Here is a 12,529-nt window from a genome sequence, read left to right as displayed (position 1 = left end):
TGGAAAAAAAAAAAAAAAAAAACATGTATAAATTTTGCATGTGCTGTTAAAGGTTGTGTTATTACTCTTAAAGGATGAAGACAAAAAAGAAATAACAAGACAAATTGCTGTTGGATATGGGGTTCTCAATTTTTGACTTTAGCACCAAAATGATTCAAAAAGTTACTGTTTTTTTTTTATTTTTTGGGATGTACCTGTAAATGTTTGTGCTTTGCACAAATCTCATAGGCTTGTTGAATTATTAACGAAAGAAAACATATATAGCTTTTCTTTGGATTTACACTATTGTACTCTTTCTCTTTAAGTAAAATTGGGGAAAGTTAAAATATTCCTATCTTTCTTCACATCTCAGACACAGCAAAGAGGTGTTCAAACCCACCTTTATAATAGCAAAAGGTACAAAAGCACTTGGGATATCAATTAATCTCTTAATTTCTTTTCTTTAAAAATGAAAAAAAAAAATCCAATTAAACCTAATTGTTAAGAATCTTATAAATTCTGTTAAGACTATATTTAGACTTCTTCTAAAACGCTAAGGTTTATTTGAGACTTATTGAAGAAGAGGGGTTCACTTAACCTTTTTCACTTTGTGTTAGGGATTTTTTTTTTTTTTTGTATCTTTTGCTCAAAATAAAATAAAATAAAAATATTATTTAAAATGCAAAAGAAACTATAGTGTAACTAGAATTATAAAAATACTAATAAGTGCATTAAAACAGGAAATCAGAATTATAAAAACACTAAAGCATTCATTAATATATATTTATCTTTATCTAGCTTTTTGTTCATGAAATTCATATAAGATTGGAATTTTAATAAAATATATATTGAAATTCTAAGAAAACATAATTCTAAAACTATTTAGTCACATGTAATTAAGAAATACATATAAATAAAATCTACAAGTTATATTAAAATATACATTCACGACTAGTGGGAATTTATATCAAGATTTCATTTTTCTTTTATGAAATTTATATTAAATCAAAATATGAATAAAATATATTGAATTACTTTAAACTATAATTTCATTGTTACTTTACAAAAAAAGAAAAAATGAAATGTACATGAGGAAATCCCATTTCACACAAAAACAGAAAAAATGTATGTTTGATTACAATTTTCGTTGGAACTCATACTTTATACTACTAGAATTTAAGTATGTTAACAAAAGAAATTGGCAAAAGGTACAACAGGAAGTTCCTGAAAAATTGGGGAAAATCAATTGATTGCTTACTTTTCAATAAATCTCAGATAAGCACTTAATCTCTTAAAAGAAAAAAAAAAAAAAAAAAGTCCAATTATACTCAATCGTTAGCATCACTAGAAACTCTGTTAACAGTGCGGCATAATTGGCTTTTATTTTTTATTTTTTCAAATGAAGAGCTTATTTTTAAACATAATAAAAAAAAACGGGTTCAATTGATTTTCTTCAGACTGTTTAGGGACTCTTTAATTTTTTACCTTTTGCCTTAATAAATAACATCTCAAGTGCAAAGGAAAATTCAATATCAAAGAACGAAAGAAAAATAGAGACATCTCTATGACAAAAACAGAAACAAGAGAGATGCATTAAATAAATAATATAAAGTAAAATTTCTCTAATACTCTATCACTTTATAATAATAAGTAAGTATGGTCTGAATTTAAGTCAGTTATAATCACAGATAAACTATTTATTGTAATAAGTTAAATCTTTTAACTTTCATTTTAAGAAAATATTTTCTTATATAATAATATTTATATATAATTTTAAATATATATATATATATTATATTTTATTTTTCTATAGTATTATTTTATCTCATTAATATTATTTTATTTATAAGATTAGATATTAAATTTAAAAGAAATTTTAATATTAAATTTTTATTAGATTATAATTTATTTATAATTATAAATTTTATTTGATTTTAAGCGTAGAAATGTTAAGTGCAAGTGCAAGAGTGCAGCCTAACTTTGAAAGCGGAACTTCGTGCTTATTGGAGAAAAGTAGGCGTATTTATGTGTGTAAGCATTAAGGGAACGGAACAAACCAACAGGAGGGGCCATATGACAAAAAGAAAAATGAAATTAATACTTCTCAACCCCTGAAAGTCCAAAAGAAAATTGAATTTGTATCCTCCTTCAAACCAAATGTATATCCTTATTCCTGTCCTGCTGCATCCTGCATTATTATTTTCTAGTGGGAGTCGAAATATGAGTGGCATACCCTTCATTCAATAATGCCATCTCTCTCTCTCTTATGTCTATCTTCTATGCATTTTAAGTCAGAGATGTCACTTCAACTTTTGGGTCTGCGTCCTTCATTATTGTGGCTAAGAGTAACACTAATTGGTTTTCTCCATTAGTGTTAATGAAGATGAGCAGGTTCCCTCCCAAACACATCATCACAAGGAGTCGGGATTAAAATTTTCGAGAATTTTAAAGAATATGATAGATATAAACAGTGAGGATATAAGGAATTAATGAAGAATTCTTGATCCAATTGTTGAATGAACAAATAACATAATTATTAAGAACAAATAACAGAGAGTTATAGACCTTACCAATCAATGAATCCATGGCATGAATTATAAATTTCAAAGTGCCCAAATGATGGTGCTGGCAATTCGCATGTGGAAAAGAAAACTTTTATTAAGAATCCACGGGTACAAATTCTTTCGTGGGAGTGACACGGCCACACTATTGGCTGTTTCCTTGTCAACTTTCCAATTGATTTGGCTACGCGTCAACGGAATATCAAAATGTGATCTCAGTGGTTCATGCACTTCCCCTTTTTAACGAATGCACAATGACACCCACTAATCTTCATTGCCTAACTGCTTTTACTTTGTCAAATAAACATGCCACGTAGTTACTTTCATCAACTTAATGATCAATTAAGATAAAAGGCCATAACAAAGAAACCATCTCGATTCTTTATAGTTATAGGATGTTTGTTTTGTTTGAATAATATAGTATGTTGGATATAAACTGTATTCACTGCGAATTTGACCTTCACCTAAAAAGTGCCACCGCCATGATGACAGAACCCTCCATTGTAGCAAATTCGAGTCACCCTTTCCCATGGTTGAGGATTTTATTGTTGATTGGTAGTTGCACACACGTGTGTATATGAAGGTTCCCTTTCCCATCACAATGAAATGAGTAATATTACTGACTGCCTAGTCCTGAATTCTTGGGTTTTTCACCCCTCAATCATGATTACAATCTGATTTTTAATAATGAAATTCAAGATATTAGTGAGACACAGAGTTTCTTTTTGCTTTATTTCTCATTTTCCTATTTTAAGAATGAAAAATGGACTCCACTGCATTGTCACATACTTTTTCTTATATATACAAGTACTTGCGTTTCCACAAGTCAGTCAAAATGTGTGCTAATACCAATTTAGCATAATTAATTAGTGATTACTATGCTATGTCTAAAAGAAGAATCCTAAGTTTCGTTTATCTTATAGAATTGGTATAATGGTATAAAAAATTTATTTACTTAAATCTAGAGAAGTTTCAATAAGAGTAAAAACATGATACCGAAATATATATAAAAGGTTCAAAAGGTAAGAATTAATTTAATTAAGTTTTTTATCCGTAAATTAACTCACTTTATACTATCAAATATCTAACTTGATCATCAGAATGAATATTAGAATACTACTTCGTTATTCTCTCTAATCCATTATTTTGCAAAGTCAACTAGGAAACTTAGCAAAGGATCAATCAATTTCTTTGAGGAGTTATCAATTAGCTCATGAAAGAACAAACAAATAAATTGTTAGTTATTTATGGATTGTAATTTATTTTTTTATTACCCAAAAGCATGTAAATGAGATGGTGATGGTTTCTTCTAACTTAACCAAAGTTTTGAATTCGAACATTAGATATACATATCCGACAATCTCTAAATTAATCCTAAAAATATGTACAAGTCAAAAAAGTTTATCTTTCTATCGTAGAAATTATTTAATAGTTCATAAAAGACTTTACTTCAACTATTAAGTTAAAAGCAGAAATGATTTCAATTACAATTTTTCTAAATTTGGATTTTACAATGAAATTAGTTCTTGAATATTCACAATAAGTTTTTTTTTTTCCCACCTCTCATCTAACAATCCAATAATAAAAGGAGACATAAGTTCTGGAAGCCTGCACTTTTAAATTTAGTCAAAAAAATTACAACTTTATTTCATTTGAAGAATTCATACGTAATAGTAGCCATTTTGCCAATTGTTATAATATGAATCTCGGTCCATCGTTCTATATGGACTAAAGTCCATCAACATCCCGTCGACCACGACAACTGAAACGATGCGAAAAAACCAGACCCGGAAAGGAGAAGGGCCGGTGGTGGACATTCGGAAAAGTTGGGCCGATCAGGTGTCTTCATTCAAGCGACAATACAGAAGAAGAACGAAACTAAGTGAGAGGCCGGGGGGCAGGGAAAAGAGTCGAGTCGATCAGGCTCGACGACCGGGAGAAGGAAAACGAAATCAGGATTTGGCCGAAAAAGAAGCAACGCTATGGATACCATGACCGATCACCATCGATAAAGAAGAATCTTTCTAAATCACTTCAGGTCAGCGGGGCCTTCAAGCATCCGAAATACGCTGGGATTGTAAATGACATAGCGTTCCTGATAGAAAATGACGACTCTATGGTGGTAAGAATAGAGTAAACACTCGTTGATTTGCTGTGAGATTTTATAAATTATTCTCTACTTCTTTTCAAATTGTACAAAGTGAGAACTTTTTTTTTCTCTTTTCACTTATTATTTTTTTAAAATTATTATACACTACGCTTTTAATTTATTTTATATTATAATAAAATAAATTTATAAAAATTAATATTATATTAAAATTATTAATTTTATTGTTTTGACATATGTATTTATTTTTTACACATGAAATTATTATTTTTTAAAATTGTAATAAAATGAATTTAGAATTAATATTGTATCAAAAATAATACTTTTAATATATATCCTTTTATATATTTATGAAAGCTAGTCGTTTATTCTCTTATTTCACGTCCGTCGTGATTATTATGATTATAAATAATAATATAAATTAAATATATATATAAAATTAAATAGATCTTTTAATATTTTATAATTAATTTAAATATTTTAAAATAATAATAAATTAAATATTTTTAACGTCTTTGTTAGTATTTTATATTTTAAGATTTCATTGGTACAAAAATATAAAATTATAAATAAATTAATAGAAACACTATAAAATTATGTATAAATTTGAATTCTACTTTCAATAATAAGTATATGTGTTAAAATTAAAAATCATATGTGTTAGAATTTAGTAACACATGTCAACAAGTTTTTATTATACTAGATATATATTAATATGTTTTTGTTCATTTATATGTACTAATATGTACATTTTCTATATGAATAATATCCATTAGATGTAATATTCTATAATAATTAATTTTTTATTTTTAAATATTTATTACGGTTAATGTTCATGTTCATTTCGTTTAATGTATTATTCATCAATATTAATATTAATGTTTAATATCTAGTATTGCAATGTTCATTATCAGTACATATAATGTTCATCAATATTTAAAATATTAGTTATTTATGAAAGCTATTATTATTATTATAGGCATAACATTCATTAGTTTGTCAATAGATTTTCGTCATTGATGAAAATTATACCTACTAATCCATTCTCAAATGACTATATAATATAAACATGACATAAATCGTTCTTACACAGCTAGTAAATAAAAAAAATATCAGGTTAAAGGTATACTACAAATATTTATATTATGGTGCATTTTCTTTCTAAATGTGCGTGCATTTTCTTTTTAAAGTATATAATGCGAAGACTTTTATCCACGCTTCTTTATTATTTTTAAAATTTTAAAATTATAATAAAATAAATTTATAAAAATTAATATTATATTAAAAATTACATATAAACTTAAATTTTACGTGCTACTAATAAGTACACGTGTCAAAATTAAAAATCATATATGTTATAATATAGTAACACATGTCAAAAAGTTTTTATTTACCATATACATATTAATATTTTCTGTTTATTTACATGTACTAAAATATTCATTTTCTATATGTACAATGTTCATTAGATGTAATATTCTACAATAATTAATTTTTTCTGTATTGAAATTATTCATTATCTGTGAACTTAATATTCATTATGATTAATGTCTATGTTAATATTAATGTTTATTTTTTGGTCTTGCAATGTTCATTGTCTGTATATACAATGCTCATTGTCTGTATATACAATGCTCATCAATATTCTCAAATAAAAATATTAATTATTTATAAAAGATTTTATTGTATTTATAATGCATATGTTGAACTTTTTTATAATTGATATAAACATTCATCATTTATAGGCATAATATTTATTAGTTTGTTAATAGATATTTGTCATTAATGAAAATCATACTACTAGTTCATTCAAATGACCATATATAATATAAACATAACATAAATTGTTCTTCTACAGTTGATAAAAAAAAAATCAAGTTAAAGTTATATTATAAATATTTATATTATAGTATTACATATCTTTTTAATAAAATTAAATTAACAAACAATGAACATAAATTATTTTTTCAAAAAAAAAAAGTATCAGCATTTGATGAGCATGTCAGCGCCTGACAGGCGTCAGTATCTGACGCACATGTCAGATACTCCCGTAAATTTTTTTACTAAACGGCACCGGATGGATCCCCAGTCCATAGAGTTATATGGACCGGGGGCAATTACTGATGGAGCAAGGCTACACTGTACTGTGACCATTTCTCAAACTATAGAACTAAAGCGCAGAACAATGGGTCCATAGGCCCAAGAAAAAGTTGGCTTGCAAGGCTCTCCAACTATTTGGGTCATATGAATCCACTCATTAAGAGCCCAATACCTCCACCAAGAAAATCAAAATAAAATCAAGGATGGCAGGGGCAGCTTCGCTTTCGAGGGTTGGAGGTTGCAGGCTGTGTAACCTTCTTATGCTATCAAAGAGGAAAGGTTCTGCCATCTCCGAAAACTATGACTTACAACCCTCTGTTGCATGCTCAGAAAATTTAAGAAAAAAAAAAAAGACGACGACTAGCCCTATTAGAAGAAGAAAGCTGTTCTCCATCTCTATCCCCCTTTTATTTTGCATGCTCATGAAATACAAATTAATATTCCTTTGGCTATTTTGGAAACTCTTTATTAGATTCTAATATTTGACTCCTTCATTCCATTTCGCTAAACAGATAGGATTACTCTTATATGACTGAATTGTCTTTAACGAAATGGGGCAAAAGTTTTGGACTGTGTATTGTTTGGGGTGGTTTGAAGTTACTGATCAGCATGGAACATATATTTGGATATTTCAGTCAATTAGTAAAGGGATTGGGTCCAGATATCCTATCGCATTTTTGTTGTTTCCAAATCAGTTAAGAGTTGTGCTTAGATAAGTAAGCATTATAATAAAAGCAGAGAAACAGAAAGTAGAGACAGGCTGAATTTGTTTGTTGAGCAAACAGCTATCCAAGAGAAAAAGCAGCACTCTCTCCTCTCCCCCAAATAAACTACAAACACAAACCGCAATCGACAATACAGGCATCTAATTTAGCATATCCAAAACTAACAATGGAAAATGTTTCTATCCAGAAAACACTGAAAACAACTGGGAAAAGAAAAAAGAATCAGAACACACAAATATCACTAACCCACTGTACACAGCTTTCCAAAATTGAAGGTTTCCCAAATTGAGCAGCAATCAATTTCTATCCTCCGAAGAAGGAGAAAAAGCCACGTTTCTTAGGCTCCTCCTCAACCATAACAGCCTGCATAGTATCCTGCTCAACAAGCCTCCAAGCAGCCTGCTCGAAAGCCAGTCCAGCCAGCGTAGGTGGCTTATTCAAAACAAGTGGGTAACCTCTATTAGTACTCCTAATCACCTCAGAATCCTCAGGAATCACTCCCAACAATGCCAATCCCAGCATCTCCTGCACATCCAGCACCGACATCATATCCTCCCCTTTAATCATATCCGTCCTAACCCTATTCACTATCATTTTTATATCCCTAATTCCATCACATTCCAATAGCCCTGTCACTCTATCCGCATCTCGCAGACTTGTTATATCAGGCGTTGTCACCAGCACTGCTTCATTAGCTGGAGTGATTGCTGTTATAAACCCTGCATCGATACCCGCTGGACAGTCTATAATTATAAAATCAGGGCATCCTTCATTTCTAGTTTTTAATGCCTCCACAAGCCAAACTAATGCCTTCCCACCAAATCCTAATGGCAGCTTTGAACGAGGCTTCGATATGCATACAAGTTCGAAATTCGACCATCGTTTATCACGCACCAAGGCTTGGTCAAGACGGCAATCGCCGTTCATAACTTCGACAAGGGTATAATTCACTCGGTTTTCGAGCCCTAGAAGAAGGTCCAGGTTTCTCAGGCCGACATCTGCGTCTATTGCCACGACAGAGAAACCCAGGCGAGCTAACGACAGACCTACATTAGCGGTTGTTGTTGTCTTGCCAACTCCGCCTTTTCCAGAGGTGATTACGACAACTCTTGGGGTTTCCCCGGCTAATTCGGGCTTCCGATTCCATTGAAGGACAGATTGTACTGCGGAATGGGAATGAGATTTTGAGGGTTTGAGGGTTTGGGTTTTGGGATTAACAAAGGGCTTAAATGGAGCTAATGAGTGTAAAAATGAGGGATTTGGATTGCATTTGAGAGATAACATTGTAAAATAGATGGACAGAAGCGTTTCACAAGCAGATCATTTGCTAGAAATCGGATGGATCATTGAAGAATAGTAAGAAATGAGAACTGATGAGAGACTGAAAATATGAGATTTCAGGAGGTTTTAGAGATTTGGTGAAATGTTTTCTGTCAAATGAGTTGGGCTTTTCTTAAACCAATAAGTTTAGCCCATAGCTATTGGGGCTAAGCCCATCTTATGTAAGATATTTTATTTACGTAAATGCATATTTTAACCCAACGTTTGATAGTTAGATTATTTTTAATACTTTAATTTTAACATAACACTTCAATTTCTTTTATTATTATACTTAAAAAAAAATTTAATGACAATTAGTTCAGTGTCGTATAACAGTGTTCGTAAATATTCTGAGTTATAAAATTTATTAAATTTTGATCATATATAATGGATGAGAAATCTACTAATATAAATAAAAAATCAGTAATATTTATTTTTTATTTTATTAATTATATAAATATTTTTGAAAAAAATAAAAATAAAATTTTGATAATATTTTATATTATGTGACGTTAAATAATTATTACAGTATTTCTAAACAAGTTTCTGGATAACAAACCTAAGGATTTCTAAATATGGACCGAACTGTCTCACGACGTTTTGAACCCAGCTCACGTACCGCTTTAATAACTATTTCTAATATATAATTATATGTAATATATTTTTTTTTCTATTTGTAGTTATTTAAATATTATTAAAAATAAAATTAGAATATATATCATATACTAAACTAAAATTTATTGAAAGTCTTAAAAAATAAAATAAAAAATCTAAATATTTATTAAATTAGATCCAAGGGTGAAAATATTAAAATAACTAAATTACAAAGTTGAAGGGGTTTAATTTTAATATACTTTACGCCATTTTATTTTTATATATTTGTGTCATTTATCAATTGAAAGCAAAGTTGAATTTGAAAAAGCCAAATTGATCTCTTCAACTAGAAATAAAAAGAAATAAAAATTTCAGATCTGATATCTTGACCCTTCAACCAATTGCTCCCCAAACAAGTAACCTAATCAAACGGGTCTCATTTTACATTTATTTTAAGATAAAAAAATTTCTCTTTTAAATGGGACCAACTTTCACTTATCCGATCCATACCCAAAAGCTGCCAAGTGGCATGACAACGTCAGTCACACCACACATGAGAAGCGTGACTTTCCAAATTTATCCCTTCTTGCAGCCAATAGGCTCTTTACCGCCAAACTGTCAAATGACACTTGGCAAAAACTTATTCGTCGCTCTCTTTGTTACTCTGTTTCGTTACATTCTCATGCGATGCACAGTTATTTTATATCTCTTTTTCTCTTTGTTTCTCTCACTTTCTGTAGATCCAAACACCTTGTTTGTAACTCCATCTCTCTTTATCTGCGTGCTTCTTTGCGTCTATGGAGAAAGCTTGATGTACTGTGAATCTTTCGACCATTGAGAAAAGGTTTGATTTTTATTCATTTTGTTTTAATTAATGAATAACTATGATGGCAGTGATATATTTGGTTTCGTGTGTTTTAGCTAATTGGGTATTTGGATCTGATGCTCATGTGTATAATTACCTTGTCGTGTGATGCTATTAGCTTAGAAATGACGGGTTGGTTTAGATTTGATAGAATTGAAAGTAGAGATAAGTTATGGTGCAGATCTAATTGGCTAAAGTTCTCGATCTATGTTATACTGGTGATAAATTTGGTCTGTGAATTTCAATTCTTTTGCGATCTAAAACCCTGATTAAGAGAATTACGATGGGCAAATAGAGAATTAATTTAATAACTTCTAGTGAGATTCATAGCTTGTACCGCTGAACCCATATGCTGTTTGGGCGACGATGGCAATTTGCTAATTGAGAAAACAAGATTTTGTCTCTATATGTTGCTATTATTCTTGTGTGTGATGAGTTAAATTGAGGTTCTATGCCACTGCTAAAACCACTAGTGGATGGCGTTTTTTCTTGATACGTGGTGGTGGGTTGTGATTTGTTAAGGAATGTAAATGGTTTCATGTTTCTATCCTGATTTTCAGATTTGACTTTTTGGTTGTAATCAGTGTATTTCATAGTCTTTGAAGTTTAGCAGGATCTTTCAAGCTAGAAACCATATATTTTAACCATTCTTATGTTAGTATGCGCAGGCACTGTGCGTATTCTATTGATTAAGTAGGTTGTGTTTGGACTTATTGAGATTGTAACTTGTTTCAGATCTCTCTTTTTGTGGTTGAATCCTTGTCAATGACTCGAACCGATTTGAGGTTTATAATATTTTGGATACCTTTGTGATATCTTAATATCTTTGTTTGTGCATAGCAGCCTTCTTTTTTTTCCTGGTTGTTTGTAATTTTATTTTATTTACTGATTTTTGGCTCTTTTAACTGCAATAGGGAAGGCCATGTAAGCTGTTTGAACCGGGTTGATTGTTGCTTTGTTGTTTTGATTGGCTCTGTGGCTCCATTGGCGTGCGAGGAATGGGTAAATGCAAGGGTTGTGGGAAATTAGGAAGAATGGTCCCAAGGGGTGAGTCTGTGAATGCTTACCATTTTTCTCTTTTGTTGTCTCCTGTTGTTTCTGTCTGGGATTGTGTTGTCCGGAAGATGAGGTACTCCTACAGACCTGAGTGGGTGTAGTTATTTTTGAGATCTTACCAGTTCTCTATACTGAAATTAGGTAGTAATTATTTAGTAATTAAACAAAGGATAAACAAGATAGAGAAGGAAACAGAATTATAGAGAAAATGTACACGTTTTAGAGGATTTCTCTTTAAGGTAAAAAGTAGATTAAACGGACAATATTTATAGATTGGTAGTTTCAATGGATACAATAGCTTGTAATAAAGTGCAACCTGTTATGAGAAAAGTGAAGAAGAAGCAGGTGAAGGGCGAGTTGGATCGTCTTAAACAAGCTGAGAAGAAAAAGAGGCGCTTGGAGAAAGCACTTGCTACTTCTGCAGCCATCATATCTGAACTAGAGAAGAAGAAGCAGAAGAAAAAGGAAGAGCAGCAAAGGCTTGATGAAGAGGGTGCTGCAATTGCCGAGGCTGTTGCTCTGCAAGTGTTACTTGGTGAGGACTCTGATGATCCATGTAAACTTGTTCTAAACAAAGAAGAGGGGTTCAATCCCTGGGATTGTGGTAGCAATATTAATCTTTTTATGGGTGAAGAGAGGGCATGCCTTCCGCATCAGGATGGGTCAAGGCATTCACATGAAAGAATTGGATGGATCTCCAATGCCTGTGGTGCTGGATGTGAGTGGAGTGATGCTGACAACAGCAGTTGGTCATTCTCATATGGATCTTTTGGAAGAGATGCGCACACACCATACTTTGAAGACGGAAGTTGGGGGACTGCTGGTCTTATTGCAGCTCAGGCTGTTTCATCGCTCCAAATTGCTGAAGATGCACACATTGACACCATCATCTTCAATGGGATGCTAGGATGATAGATAGAAAGCATGCTGCCTCATGGTCTTAGCTCAAAATAATGGTTCTGTATATATTTTCTTGAATGTCATTGTCATTTTATCTAATCGCTATGTTGTGCTTCTGGCTCGAACCAATGTTGCACCATAGTGCTCTCCGTCTTTTTTCTGTGTCATTTACTTCTAAGCTTGGTTTCTTAATGGAGTGCCCTTGTTGACTTGATACATTATTAAGTTCTGTTCTTGTGGAATGACTGTTCTAACTGCTTGTATGATTAATGGAAAATAGCATCAATATCTAATTTGAGTTCTTCCCCTTTTTGGTGTAAAA

General features: G+C 31.1%; 2 protein-coding genes across 3 annotated transcripts; one reads left to right on the top strand and one right to left on the bottom strand.

Annotated features, from left to right (window-relative positions):
• Positions 1-7,455: 7,455 nt before the first annotated feature.
• LOC8277103 (septum site-determining protein minD homolog, chloroplastic) lies at positions 7,456-8,877 on the bottom strand. The gene has a single exon (XM_002513610.4). The coding sequence runs from the start codon at positions 8,754-8,756 to the stop codon at positions 7,776-7,778; it is 981 nt and encodes a 326-aa protein (XP_002513656.1). The 5' UTR covers positions 8,757-8,877; the 3' UTR covers positions 7,456-7,775.
• Positions 8,878-10,055: 1,178 nt separating this feature from the next.
• LOC107260729 lies at positions 10,056-12,428 on the top strand. 2 transcript variants are annotated; one of them, XM_048372685.1, is made up of 4 exons: positions 10,080-10,230; positions 10,987-11,036; positions 11,166-11,298; positions 11,639-12,428. In XM_048372685.1, the coding sequence occupies exons 3-4, from the start codon at positions 11,250-11,252 to the stop codon at positions 12,217-12,219; spliced, it is 630 nt and encodes a 209-aa protein (XP_048228642.1). In that variant the 5' UTR covers positions 10,080-10,230; positions 10,987-11,036; positions 11,166-11,249; the 3' UTR covers positions 12,220-12,428. The 2 variants fall into 2 exon arrangements, with proteins under 2 accessions (XP_048228641.1, XP_048228642.1); XM_048372684.1 differs by lacking the exon at positions 10,987-11,036 and having other exon boundaries at positions 10,056-10,230.
• The last annotated feature ends 101 nt before the right edge of the window (positions 12,429-12,529 follow it).

Source organism: Ricinus communis, chromosome 4 (assembly GCF_019578655.1).
Source record: "Ricinus communis isolate WT05 ecotype wild-type chromosome 4, ASM1957865v1, whole genome shotgun sequence".
In the NCBI taxonomy this organism is placed as follows: domain Eukaryota; kingdom Viridiplantae; phylum Streptophyta; class Magnoliopsida; order Malpighiales; family Euphorbiaceae; genus Ricinus; species Ricinus communis.
The sequence above is the reverse complement of the archived record's forward strand: the minus strand, read 5'-3'. Positions and strand labels throughout refer to the sequence as shown.

Excerpts from the sequence above, each read along its gene's own strand:
- LOC8277103 (XM_002513610.4), bottom strand. The coding sequence starts at position 8,756 with ATGTTATCTCTCAAATGCAATCCAAATCCCTCATTTTTACACTCATTA.
- LOC107260729 (XM_048372684.1), top strand. The coding sequence starts at position 11,250 with ATGGGTAAATGCAAGGGTTGTGGGAAATTAGGAAGAATGGTCCCAAGG. Across the intron at positions 11,299-11,638 it reads AGGAAGAATGGTCCCAAGGG|TGAAGAAGAAGCAGGTGAAG; the intron begins GTGAGTCTGTGA and ends TTATGAGAAAAG.